This window comes from Neophocaena asiaeorientalis, unplaced genomic scaffold (assembly GCF_003031525.2).
Source record: "Neophocaena asiaeorientalis asiaeorientalis breed wild unplaced genomic scaffold, Neophocaena_asiaeorientalis_V1.1 scaffold143, whole genome shotgun sequence".
Taxonomy (NCBI): Eukaryota; Metazoa; Chordata; class Mammalia; order Artiodactyla; family Phocoenidae; genus Neophocaena; species Neophocaena asiaeorientalis.
The window spans coordinates 2,569,524-2,583,665 of NW_020175536.1; the positions used below are offsets into that span (position 1 = coordinate 2,569,524).

The 14,142-nt window shown below is 45.8% G+C and overlaps 1 protein-coding gene across 1 annotated transcript; it reads left to right on the forward strand.

The window, feature by feature from the left end:
* Positions 1 to 1,649: 1,649 nt before the first annotated feature.
* LOC112390349 (hereditary hemochromatosis protein-like) lies at positions 1,650 to 5,148 on the forward strand. The gene is given in 3 exon segments (XM_024731282.1): positions 1,650 to 2,014; positions 2,400 to 2,539; positions 3,455 to 5,148. Coding segments are annotated over 3 exon segments (759 nt in total). The 3' UTR covers positions 3,709 to 5,148.
* The last annotated feature ends 8,994 nt before the right edge of the window (positions 5,149 to 14,142 follow it).

The following is a 14,142-nucleotide window of genomic DNA, read 5'->3' on the forward strand; positions in this document are numbered from 1 at the left end:
AAAAGAGATGTGATACTGGGAACTCCCTGGCAGTCCAGTGGTTAGGGTTCTGCACTTCCACTGCAGGGGGCACGGGTCAATCCCTGGTCAGGGAACTAAATCCCACAAGTTGCACACTGCAACAACAACAACAAAAAAGATGTGGTACATATATACAATGAAATATTACTCAGCCATAAAAAAGAATGAAATAATGCCATTGGCAGCAACATGGATGGACCTAGAGATTATCATACTGAGTGAAGTAAGTCAGAGAAAGACAAATATCATATGATATCACTCGTGTGTGGAATCTAATTTTTAAGAATGATACAAATGAACTTACTTACAAAACAGAAACATACTTACAGATATTGAAAACAAACTTATATGATAATCTATATGAGAAAAGACTCTGAAAAAGAATTAATATATGTATATGTATAACTGGATCACTTTGCTGTACAACTGAAACTAACACATTTTATTTTTATTTATTTATTTTTTAAACATCTTTATTGGAGTATAATTGCTTTACAATGGTGTTAGTTTCTGCTTTATAACAAAGTGAATCAGCTATACATATACATGTGTCCCCATATCTCTTCCCTCTTGCATCTCCCTCCCTCCCACCCTCCCTATCCCACCCCTCTAGGTGGTCACAAAGCACCGAGCTGATCTCCCTGTGCTATTCGGCTGCTTCCCACTAGCTATCTATTTTACGTTTGGTAGTGTATATATGTCCATGCCAGTCTCTCACTTTGTCCCAGCTTACCCTTCCCCCTCTCTGTATCCTCAAGTTCATTCTCTAGTAGGTCTGTAACACATTTTAAATCAACTATAATCCAATAAAAAATTTTTTTAAATTATCCTTAGGGTCCTCACTAATACTAAGACTATGTACATATATATAATATTGATTCAAAATGTTTTGAGAATGGATGAGTCATCTCCTGGGGCAGGACTAAGGGAGACAGTGTGACAAAGAATGCTCAAGGCAGGAGAGGGGTCGGGGCAAACACCAGGTCCTGGGTGTGGCTCTCAGGGTCTCAGGATCCGAGAGCAGTGTTTCAGATACAGAAAGCTCAGTGTTGGGGCATCCCCATCTGCCAGGAGGTTCACTTTTTCCCCTCACAATCTGTGTCAGACCCTCCTGCTAGAGTACGCGATCTTGCCCCAGTTCGCACTCCCCTAGTGGGTCCGATTTCTGGGGAAGTCAGTCAGGGTCACCGAGATTCTCGGTTAAGAGTCCGCACGGGCCGGGACTGATTCTTCCCAGACCCCCTGGATCCAGATCACGGCGCCCTAACACTTCCTCTTGCTGCTCTCGGGGACGGGGAGGGGGTGGACGGACCCGGGAGTGCGGGATCAAGAGAGAAACGTCATTTGTGGAGGAAGAGCTAAGGGACCGCCTGGCCGGAGCTGAGGACCCCGGGGAAAGCCTCTTCTGCCCCGACCCTTCCGCCACCTGGACCCGGGCCCGGCCCTCCCCCGTGTCCCGCCCCCTCCTCTCGCCCACCCCTAAAGTCGCGGCCTCTCTCTGTCCCGCTGTCCCTTTCCCCTCTTCTCTACCCCCCTCACCCTCTCCTCCCCTCCCGGCCGCGTAGACCTCGGCCCCGGCACCAGTGCGGGAGTGGGGAGATGGAGGCTCTCAGCGCGTCCCCACCGCCATGCTCCCACTCTCTGCAGTGTTTCAACACTGCGTCCCAGCCGGTGGCCGGGAGCCCCGGTATTTCACCAGGAGCCTGAACACCTGCGCGGCTACTACAACCAGAGCGAAGCCTGTGAGCGACCCGTGCCTGGTTCCAGGTCATTACCCACATCCCAACAGATGGACCGCGGTCGCCCCGAGCTTCGCTGGGAGGCTGCGGCACCCGCCCGCCCAGACCCTTTCACCCGGAAGGAGCCCTCGGCTTCTTTCACCCGGTTTCATTTTCAGTTTAGGCCAGCAGTCCCCAACTTTTTTGCACCAGGAACCGGTTTTGTGTAAGACAAATTTTCGTTGGGGAGCAGGGGAGCGCGGATGGTTCCGGTGGTAATGCGAGCGATGGGGAGCAGCAGATGAAGCTTCGCAAGCCCGCTGCTCACCTCTTGCTGAGCGGCCCTGTTGCTAACAAGCCGGGGGCCGGGACCGGTCAGCGGCCCAGGGGTTGCAGACCCCTGGTTTAGGCTATAATCACTGCCCAGAGGTCCGGGAGAGGCTGGCTTTGGGGCGGGGCTGTGGGCAGGGCTTAACGTGGGCGGGGTTGTGTGGGCGTGGCTGGTTGGGGGCGGGGCCAGGGTCTCAGACAAGGGAGTGGTTTGGTGGATGCGATCCGTCCCGTGTTGCGCGCCTCCTCCGCTGGGTACAGTGAATAGGACGCCTCTGAGGGCGCCGGTTACCTCGCCCTGAACGACGGCGCGGTCTGAGCTCGCGGAAGGCAGGGCGGCTCACATCACCCGCGCGAGCGGGAGGCAGCCGGTGAGCCGGAGCGGCACAGGAACTACTTGGAGCGGGAGTGCGTGGAGTGGTAACCCAGACACCTGGAGAATCTGACAGGACGGGGGACGCTGAAGCGGATCTCCCCGCCCTCCCCTTGGGCTGGGGCTAGTTTCCCACAAGAGGGAAAAGTGGAATCAGCGTCAGAATACCGCCCCTCCTGCTGCTCTGTAGAAGGAGAAGTCCACCTAGATTTTCATCTTCTGTACTACAGAGCGACTGGCCCAGAGGGCTCGCCTTTCTTTCTTTATTCCTTTTTTTTTCTATTTTTGTTTTTATTTTTAATTATCATACATTAAAATTGACTCTTTTTGATGTACAATTTCATAAATTTTAACACATGCATAGATTCGTACAACCATCACCATAATCCAATATATAAATAGAACAGTTTAGTGACCCCCAAAACACTCTCTCAGGCTTCTCTTTTGTGTTCACATCCTCCGCCCCACCTCCAACTCCTGGCAACCACTAATCTGTTCTCACCACTACGGTTCTTTTTGAGACTGCTACATAAACCAAATAACAGTATAATTTTTAACGTTGGTTTCCTTAAAGGACTGTTAAGGAACACGGTCCCTCGCAATGGAGGGGGAGACGATCCCTGAAACGACTGATCAGCTGTTCCCTTTGACCCCGGCAGCTGTCTTGTGAACCACGACCTTCTCTCTCAAGCCCTTGTTCTTTGCCTGAGGACATCCTTGGAGGCCTGATTCTGGTATTTCTAAGTCATTCACCCTCTACCCCGGTCAGAAACAGCAGTCTGTGTTCTCCTTCTTAGAGACTTGGAGCCTCCTACCACAGGCTCTCACCCTGATTTTAGAACTTTCCAAGGAGTAGAAGATTATCCCAGATTCGCCAGTCCAGGCTGATGTCTGGGGTTTCTGCTTCCTCCTTCTAAACCAATTGTCCTGTCCATTCTCAGGATGGGCAAGAGTGCTGCTTCAGTGGCCTGTGAAGGTAACCCAAAGTGTGAATTTTCTGAGCCTTCCTCCTCAGAATCCCCAAAGATGCACGTAGCCCACCACCTCATCTCTGCCCCTGAGGTCACCCTGAGGTGCTGGGCCCTGGGCTTCTACCCTGCAGATATCGCTCTGATCTGGCAGTGTGACAGGAAGGTCCAGATCCAGGACATGGAACTTGCGGAGACAAGGGCTTTCCAGAAGTGGGTGGCCATGGGCATGCCTTTAGGAGAGGAGCTGAGATACGTCTGCTTAGTGCAACAAGCCCATCACCCTGAGATGGTATAAGGAGGGGGCTAAGAGGTGGAGCTTCTCAGAGAAAGCAGAAGCCCTTCTGGACACCTTCAGCAAGGTCAGGGCTCAAGTCTGAGGTCTGGGCCCCTCATCTCACCATCCCCACCATGGGCATCTTTGTTGGCCTGGTTCTGTTTGTGGTCCCTGCTGTGGTGACTAGAACTGTGATGTGAAGGAAGAAGCAGGTCAGGTAGGGAAGGGAGGGAGGGGATCCGAGTTTTCTTATCCCATTGGAGGGTTTTAAGCCTTAGGTAGAAGTTGGCCCTGCCTCATTAATGGGCAATACGATCCACACACAGGTACTTGCCCAGTCTGGAGCTAATTGCTAACCCTCACTTTTTTGTAAAGCACTTGTGAGAATGAAAGACAAAATTTTCGCCTTGATAATTCTGGTGTGTGGACCTGATCCCTGACACTCAAAGATCGGAGGGGAAGGTCCCTGCTGAGGACAGACGTCCAGGAGGGCATTTGGTCCAATTCTTCTACATCCCCTTTCTTCATGTTTCCCCATCCTGCCCTGAGTCTTCAGGCACAGTTCTAGGAACTTCTCTGTAGTCCAGGACTAGGGGGTTTGTCTAGGATCTCATGGTCCAGTCTTCTCCCTGGCCTCTCACGTGATGTTTTCTTCCCACAGCCAAAAAAAAGGAGGGAGCTCTGCTCAGGCTGCACCAAGTTTGGGTGGGGATGGGGGTTGATCCCTGAGAACCGTGGGAGAGTGTAGGCAGGAGCCCATGGCCGGGACCTCACCCAGCCCATAATTTCTCCCTTAGTCACATCTCTGGGCTTTGACCACATCCTGTTTTTGCTCTACCCCAGTCAGTGAAAATGATCAGTGCTCTGATGTGTCTTTCACAGATCCTAAAGGTGAGACCCTTGGGGCCTGGAGTGAGGGAGGGGTTGGAGCAGAGGGGACATAACAGGGTTATGGAGATTCTTTGAGTGGGACATTCTGAGCATGCGTGGACTGTTGAGAATGTCAACAGTTAGTGACTGGCCTGAATTTGTTCGCGGTTGTTTTCTTCTGCGGTGTGAGACAGCTGCCTCTGTGTGAGACTAGTGATGCAAAATTTGTTCACTCTCTTGCCGTGTGACATCAAGGTCCCCTGACCTCTTTTCTCGCAGCTGGTATCTGAATGTGTCTGTGTTCCTATTAGCATCACGTGAGGAGGTTGGGAGACTGGCCCACCCCTGCCCACCAGGACCCCCTCTCCACATGACCTGTGTTCTCTTCCCTAGTCAGCTTTCCTGTTCCATCAGAGGCAGCACTGGGCCATCTCCATCCCTGACTTGACCCGACGTTGTACTAATAATTTACTTCCTTATGGAAAATAAAAAACCGGATATGAATTTCTCGTTTCTAATTTGTGTCTTGTGGGGTTGATGGGTTAATAAAGGAGAAGAGGGGCTTCCCTGGTGGCACAGTGGTTGAGAGTCCGCCTGCCGATGCAGGGGACACGGGTTGGTGCCCCGGTCCGGGAAGATCCCACATGCCGCGGAGCGGCTGGACCCGTGGGCTATGGCCGCTGAGCCTGCGCGTCCAGAGCCTGTGCTCCACAATGGGAGAGGCCACAACAGTGAGAGGCCCGCGTACCGCAAAAAAAATAAATAAATAAATAAAGGAGAAGATTCCTAAAGTTTGAGGCAGGAAGTAAACGGAAGCACTGAGAACCTTCCAGCATGCACGTGTTTGCTGTTGGGGCGCCAGGGTGGGATGGGGAAGACTGAAGAGCGAGCGTGGACGGGGCGTGCATCAGTGCTCAGTGCACCAGTGCTCAGTGCATCCTGGGCTTGGGTGTGGTCACTCCTCAGCTGGGTCATCTTCTCTTCTCCTTTGTCCTTGTCCCTTTGGTAGAGCCTTGTCCCACCAGCACCTGTGATCACAGGGACTTAGACATCACCTTGTTCCCGTCCTGTTTCTAGGACCATGGGCAGTGAGGGCTTCATGTAGCCGGGTCAGCCTAAGTTCAGGCCTGGGTCCGGCCCTCAGCTCCCATCTTCCGTGTGTTTATGTTTTGCCTCTGTGGTGTTCTTTTGGATTATGCCTGTTCTTTTTCGTGTTTAGAGTTCTGGTCTCATTCTCCTCGGCGTGTCCCCTCTTTCTGACAGTAGCAGGAGTCATTTTGCCTGTCATCGTCCCCACAAGTCTCAGGGAAGCCCCTGCACGCAGGAGTCTCTGTGGTATTGAGATGAATTTTCAGACTCATCCAGCTCTTGCCCTTTTTCTAGGCGTGTTTCTTGGATTATTCTTCCCATACTTTACCAATATTTTTTTAAAGAACCAGATCCTGGAATAAGCAGAGAAGAGGGATCTGGTAGTTTCTCATCTTAATTAAATTCCTGTTGGGTTTCTAGCTTCTCTGCAACCTGCCCCCTCTCTCTGCCCTTAGCTCTCATAATCGGAGTGCTGGCTCCAATGCAAACTCATGGATTTACAGAGTCTAATTCAACTCACAGTTGCTTAGAAAATGGGAGCTACAAGCCTAGGCTCCTCGTTTCTGAAGAGAGAAACTGAATTGTGTGCTGTAGTATGCAGGAGGGTTGGTGTGAGAGGGGGAGCTTGGTGGAGGGAAGGGGAGGCAGTGCTCGTGAGGAAAGTACAGGTGGCACTGATGTCAGTGTGAGTGGCTGCTGTGCTGCAGCTGCCACGCAACAGCATTTGGCCTGAGGTTCCATTAATAAAGATACTGTCTCAACTGATATCTGTTGTGTGTCAGATATACGACACAGTGTTTTTACATCTAGGAAACCTCGGTGAACTAAAAACAAGCAAACATTGCTGGCCCTGTGGAGCATATGTTCTGTTGGTAAGAGGGAGACTATACTATAAGCATAGTAAATGAGGGAAGTGCTTATGTTAGAGGACGGTTAGAGCTTTGAGGAAAGCGATTCAGAGTATACATGTGAGGGGGAGGGCAGATGGCTATTTTACTGGTGTGGTCAATGCGGGCCTCCTTGAGAAGGTGACCTTTGAGAAAAGATTTGCAGGACCTGAGAATCGTCTAAGAGGATATCTGGGGGAAGTTCTTTCCAGACAAGAAAAGCCACGAGTGCAAATGCACTAGGCAGGAGTCTGCCTGTGTGTTCAAGGAAGAGTGAGGAGGCCGGTGTGGCCAGAGCAGGAGAGGAATAGACATGAGGTCTGATCATGTCGGACCTGCCTAGATCATGTAAGGCCTCAAGGATACTGGAAAGATTTTGAAACAAAAACATTTTGTTTTGTTTTTTCTTTGAAACAAAAAAGAAGAGCGGTTATGTTTTCTAGTCTCCTTCCCCAGCCCTACTCAGAAGACTTAGAATCTTCTCTAGCTTTTGCCAACCTTATCCACCTAGGGACTGGACCCCATTTCTGCACGCCTAGCCCATTGCTGTGATCCTGCTTTAAACCTCATGGACTGACCACCTGAAACAGCAAGGTTGCTGCTACCCATCTGGCCCCAAGTCATGTCCACCTGGAGACTCTTGTACTCAATCCACAAGATCACAACTGCTATTAAGTTGATACTGGCCCTCACCATGAGGTCTCCAGGCTCTTGTCAATACCATGGTAAGAGCTGCTGGCAACCACCCAAAGGCATTGCCTCTAGTGAGTCTGTTGACCTGGTCTAAGCCCTCTGCAGTTCTAGCTCCTGCTTCTTTCCAGATGTCCAGACACTGAAGTCCCAGCAAGCTTCCTGGTAAGCCAGCGCTAAATATGTGCCCCCATATTTTACAGATGAGAAAATGCAGATTCAGAGTAGTTGAGAAGATTACCCATATAAGCAGCGGAAGATTGGCAAAACTTATGTAAATTAGGACAGAGGGGCACACATCACAGTTACTGCAAAAGTTGGACTTAATGAAAGAGTACTATAACAAAAGATCTGAAATTAAATGGACATGTATTAGAATCCTGGCTCAGGTACTAGCTGCAGTATTGTACATGCCTAACCTGCTTCTCAGTTTTCTTATCTCTAAAATGGGGGTAATACCTGCATTAGTTATCTAATACCCCCAAACAAACCCTAAAACAACAAACATTTATTACCTCATAGATCCTGTGGGTCAGGAATCTGGGCCTGCCTCACCCTGTGGCCTCTGACTCAGGGTCTCTCAGGAGGTTGCGGTTACGATATCAGCCAGGACTGGAGTCTCATCTGGAGTCTCACGCATGTGGGAGGCCAGACCCCGTTCCTCTTGAGCTGTTGGACTGAGGGTTTCAGTTCCTCACTGGGTTGGCCAGAGGGCCTCCCTCTGTTTCCTGCCTCAGGGTAGCTCACAGCAGGTCAGAGCAAGCAAGCTAGAAAGCAGGAAAGGGCCCAGGAATGGAAAACCAGGCTTTTTATCTCCTAATCTCTGAAGTGTCAGTCTTTCACTTCTGCCATATTCTTCTCTTCTTTAGAAATGAGCCACTAAATCCAGACCAAACCCAAAAGGAGATAATTACACAAGGGTGTGGACACCAGGAGGAGGAGCCAATGGGCGTCATCTTAGGGGTGAATCTTAGATTCATCTTAGGGACTGACTACTACAATGCCTTTAATGTAAAGACTTAAAAAATAGAAAAAAAATATGTACAGCATCCCGCATACAGTAAGAGCTTAATAAATAACACATATTGGTGAACTACAATTTCTAGCAAAGAATCCTTGTTTAAAACCACAAATGTATACTTCCCAAAGAAGGAGGCTTTGGGCTTCCCTGGTGGCGCAGTGGTCGAGAGTCCGCCTGCCGATGCAGGGGACACGGGTTCGTGCCCCGGTCCGGGAGGACCCCACATGCCGTGGAGCGGCTGGGCCCGTGAGCCATGGCCGCTGAGCCTGCGCGTCCGGAGCCTGTGCTCCACAACGGGAGAGGCCACAGCAGGGAGAGGCCCGCGTACCGCAAAAAAAAAAAAAAGGGAGGCTTGGTAAGTCCTTAGATGAGACTCATTTTTATCAGAAGGTGTTTCTGTTTGATCTGTAAGATGGTTGTGCTTCATTGTATTTCAGAATAAGTTTCAGGAAGTGAAACAGAGCTTTCTAAATGTTTACCTGACATTATAAGAAGGAGAAAATCATAGGGTCAGGGTAGGTGTGCCTAGCTGCTAGGAGAGCAAAATCCCTTTAGAGATTAGTCATTTTGAACGTGATGCTTAAGCATGGCATTTAGTTTTAACTGTAGTGTTAGTGAAAATAATCAGGTAGATAAATGTTGAGACTAGAGGCTGTCGCACTTGTATTCTTCATAAAGAACATTATGAAGAGTTAGCCTGTGATGGAGAAAGTTCGTTCCTGACATGTGATCCTCCGACCCCTCTGAGGCTACTACTGAGAGTTTGCTTTCTGTCCCCTTAAATTCTGTGATTCTGCACATGATCTAATACGTCTTTCTGTGACGTCTTTCTTATGACAGCACTTATGGGTTAGAATTGTTTGTCAAAATGTGTTTCTCCCGGTAGAACATACACTTTTTGAGTGCAGAGTCCTTGCCTTAGTTTTATTTACATCCCCAAGTCCTAGCACAGTGCCTGCAGAGAAGACACCCAAGAAATGTATGTAAGATGTCCATTTCCCCCTCTTTGCAAAATAATTCAGATTAAGATTTTAGCACTCGACCTGATAGGGCATCATTTTTTAGTATATTTAGGGAAGCTTCAGTAATTTTCAGAAATATTCATTTGACAATCTCAAAAAATCCAATTCTCTACAACTTACTTGAAATAGTTTTGTAGTAGGGTTCCCCATGACACTAATAAGGTATCAAATGTTCTGAATCCCCTCCATATTTCCCAACGACCCTTCTTCAAAGGAGTCAATTGATTACGGCTATCTTAAAAAATAATAAATTTCTCTAAAAGTAGATATTGAGGACAGTTCAAGTATGCTGACTGGAAATTTAAAGAAAAAAAAAAAAACCCAAAAAACTGCAATGAAAGTGATTTTTCCAAGATGAAAAAGAAGCAATCAGAAGAATCTGTTGTAACCAACCACGGGCCAGTTTTATATTTCTGCTGAAATGTCACTTTATTCCTTGTTAAGTTCCTGACTCCTTGTCATTTCACTCCCCACTTGCCAACAGATGCTGCATTTCAAGTTGGAACAAAGGTTTCTTTTGAGGAAAGTGGCATCGAATGGTAGATTTTACTCTCTTCTCTCATTCTCCGGGCACACGTTCCTCCTTTATCGTACTTCTTTGTCATTTCACCCTCATCTTCCCTCTCCTCTTTTTCCATCGAATCTTCTCACTGTCTCTTCAAGCACTTCTTACTCATTTACCCCAATGTCTTTCCTTTATCCTCTTCACTCCCCACATATATTCACCACCCATTCTGCTTTATAACGCATTTTTTTTCACTCTTTCATTATTGAGTCCTCTTTTCTTGTCACAGCTGCTTCTACCCTCAGCTGGCTATCATCATTTTTCAAACTCTATACTTAAATGAGCACATCAGTGTGCATCTATTGGAGAAGGGAAAGTAGAGAAAATAGTGTTTTTCCAAGTTCATATTTTCCCCTTTTAATAATTTGAGCATAAGCTGTTAAGAAGAAAGATGCCTCTGCCCACCATCACATTCCTAGTCTTTATTCTACCTCTTTGTTTTAATTTTTTTTATTATTTGGCCGTGCCGTGCAGCTTGTGAGATCTTAGTTCCCCGACCAGGGATCGAACCTGGGCTCTCAGCAGTGAGAGCAAGGAGTCCTTACCACTGGACCGCCAGGGAATTCCCATTATTCTACCTCTTTTAAAAATGGCATTATTTAGGGCTTCCCTGGTGGCACAGTGGTTGAGAGTCCACTTGCCGATGCAGGGGACACAGGCTCGTGCCCTGGTAAGGGAGGATCCCACGTGCCGCGGAGCGGCTGGGCCCGTGAGCCATGGCCGCTGAGCCTGCGCGTCCGGAGCCTGTGCTCCGCAACGGGAGAGGCCACAACAGTGAGAGGCCCGCGTACTGCGGAAAAAAAAAAAAAAGGCATTATTTAATTTAGCGCACAGGAGCTAGAGACAGTACAGAGGGCATCAGAGCACTCAGTGAAGTCAACTGGAATGAGAGAAAAGGGTACACTACTTACACCCTTGGAGATGAGTCACTAGGTTAAAGGGAAGAAGCCAGGCAAGAAAGAGCAGAGGACGAGTTGAACGAGACCTTGTGTGATTCAGAAAAGGCAAAGCCATCACACTTCAGTCACCCTTCTAGAAACAAAGAACTTACAGAAACCCCTTGACCAAGAAACATCCCATGTATCATTGTTGAGTACATTAGTGACTGGGAAATATACATTATAAACAAGGAGTCATTTTCCATCTTTAACCATTTTGTCAAAATAATCCGAACATGGGTACATAAATACTTGATTTGTTGTAAGAATGTGCAGCGTAAAAGTCCCTGAGACATATCCCAGGATGACTTGAACTGTATTTGTTGCAATTATTCACCATACTCATTACCAAGGACTGGGTTCCCTTCCCTGATTGTTAAGGCGTGTTATTAAAAAAAGATATATATCATCTATACACACATATATAAAATATAATAATTACATATTATAAATAAATAGATATATATTTTACTAATGCTACATCAGAGTCTCCCTCTCTGGTGCCTGGATTTTCCACCAGTTTACTGATGCTGTGTAGTAAGTCATTTCCAGACTGTAAGGAAGGCACTTAGGGAGGTAAATTAGTTCTTTAAGCCCTAGGGTGCCAGTTAGTAGAATGAGGGCAATGGAACTAGAAGGTCCCGAGAGAAGACGTTGTCCAACCCCCTCCTTTTGCAGTTCAAGTGACAGAGGCTCAAAGGAGTTGTGACTTGCACAAGCACGGCTGGTTCTGCCGCTATCACTGTAACCTTAGGTAAGTCCTTAACCAGGTCCCTCTTCTGTAAAATGGACTGGTGATCATCACAGCTAACATCTTCCAGGTGCTTCCTGTGTGCCCGACGTTGTCCTGAGTACTTTAAGTGTCTTTTCTAATTCTCCCAACACCTCCATAAATTCTATATGATTACCTTCAATTAGAGATGAGAATATCAATACGCAGAAAGCTTAAATAATTTACCCGAGATGAGACAATTAGGAAACGTTGCAAAGCTGGTCTAGTAACTGCCTCCAAAATTCTCTAATTCCAATTCGTAAATCCCTTCTAAGAAAACCCCAGCAGGTAGGTTCTCAAATTCCTATCTCTAAAAGTCTAGAGCAGAGTTAACAAACTATAGCCCACAGGCCAAATCCCGGCACCGCCTCTGTTTACAGATTGTCAGTGGCTGCTTTTTGTACTACCAACAGCAGAGGTGAGTAGTGGTAGCAGAGACTGTATGGCCAGCAAAGCCTGAAATATCTACTCTCTGGCCCTTTACAGAAAAAGTGTGCTGATCCCTGCTCTAGAGCTTTGAAAATTTGGAGCATCCTGTAACTGTATAGCACTTTACAATGTACAAAGCACCCTGGCAAACACATTTAATCCTTGTTTTGCAGGGGCATTCATGCATTATAAAAGAGGACGCTAATTTAAGTAACGCGCCTGATCAGGGCCACAGGGGCAGAAAGTGGCAAAACCACACACCCAGGTTTTGACTCCAAATTGCGTGCTCTTTCCATGAAGCTACCCTGTCTCCTCTAAATTACTGCTGAGGAAGGGTTTGGAAACTGGAAAGGACCTGTGAATACTGAAAGCAAGTCAGACTGTCTTCTTGATGCAAATATTTCAGGCATACTCGTGTAATTAAAGTCATCGAGCACTAAAAATATTAAATTAAATTTGCAATACATTTGAAAGAAAAGTTTATGAAAGCCATTTTGAAATACATGTGATGCATCTCTAAGTATTTTTATATTAGCGTATGTGAAATTTTAACCTGCTCAATTTAGAATGACTTGAAAAATGAAATCATATAAAATGAGCAATTGCCGTATTTCTCTGGCTGTTTGATGAAATTAGCCTAAAAATATAGTTTGTTCCTTACCCTAAATTTGCACATAAAACTGCAATTATACCTTCCTCATGCTAAGTATTCAATAAATAACATGGTTAGTTTTAAATAGAGTTAATACCAAGGAAAGCATTAGTAAAATAATACTTATTTAACAATATAAATTAACCAAAACAAAAACAATTTTTTATTTCACAGAAAGCATAGTGTTTCTCCCTAGTCTGCAAATTCTAGCTCAATCTAAATGGCAGTAATGACTCTTGAAATAGTATGGCTGAGCTTTAGGGATTCATTTGAAATACATGATATGAGGCCACTTCCTTTTTATTTCAGATATATTCTGTAACATACCCTGAGATTTAATTCTACAATCCATATAAATGGATATGGAGGCACCGTGAAACCACTGCAAGAAGGGAAATAAACTTATCTCTCTGTCACCAATTGAGTCACCACTATGTGTTAGGCACCTTATTACTTTATTTCCTGAACAGCTCATAAGGAGCTGTGAAGTCATTTCTTGCCCCATTTTACAGTTAAGAAAGCTGAGGCTCAGGGTTATTACTAATTTGCCCAAGGTCACATGGCTGGAATTCAGAGTTAAGGCAGATTACCTTCAAACTATCCCCCACTGTCCCATGTAGATTCCCAATAACACCAAGACCACTGACCAATAATTCATAAATACTTATTTTAAGAATAGAATCTTTCCTTCTTTATTGGGGGTTCTATTTTGATATAATTTGATAATTATAAAATTATTGATAATTTGATAATTCTGCCCATACTATAACATTTTAATGAGGACATTTTATCCAGGGATTTCAATTTCTCCTTTTAAGGAAAAGGGAGAATTGAAGCACCTAGTGAGTTAGTGAGCTTTTTGAACAAATGCATAGAGATAAGTTACTTTATGATTCAGCTAATTGTACTAATCAAATGCAATTACTGTTTACAGCAGAATTCTGTATAAACCTAATTAATCTTGGACCCTACCCACAACAGTCACTGAGGGTGCTTATTATAATAAATCAAGGAGAAAACAAACCCATTATTTCAGGCTTTAAATCAACTGGCTTTCTAATAATTGATTTATGGTATTATTAAGAATGTCACTTTACTCCTAAGTTATCCCTCCCCCCCAAATTAGGAGTTTGGGATTAACAGATACACAATACTATATATAAAACAGATAAACAACAAGGATCCACTGTATAGCACAGGGAACTATATTCAATAACTTGTAATAACCTATAGTGGAAAAGAATCCGAAAAAGAAGATATATTATCTATAATATATATGCTATATAGAATATATATTATATACATATATATACTACATATATAATATATATATTAACTGAATCACTTTGCTGTACACCTGAAACTAACACAACACTGTAAGTCAACTATATGTCAATCAAAAAAAAAAAAGGAAAAAAAGAAAAAAAAAAACAAAAAATCCCACTGGATTAATGCCCAGTCAACATATTTGGGCTTCCCTGGTGGCGCAGTGGTTGAGAGTCCGCTTGTCGATGCAGGGG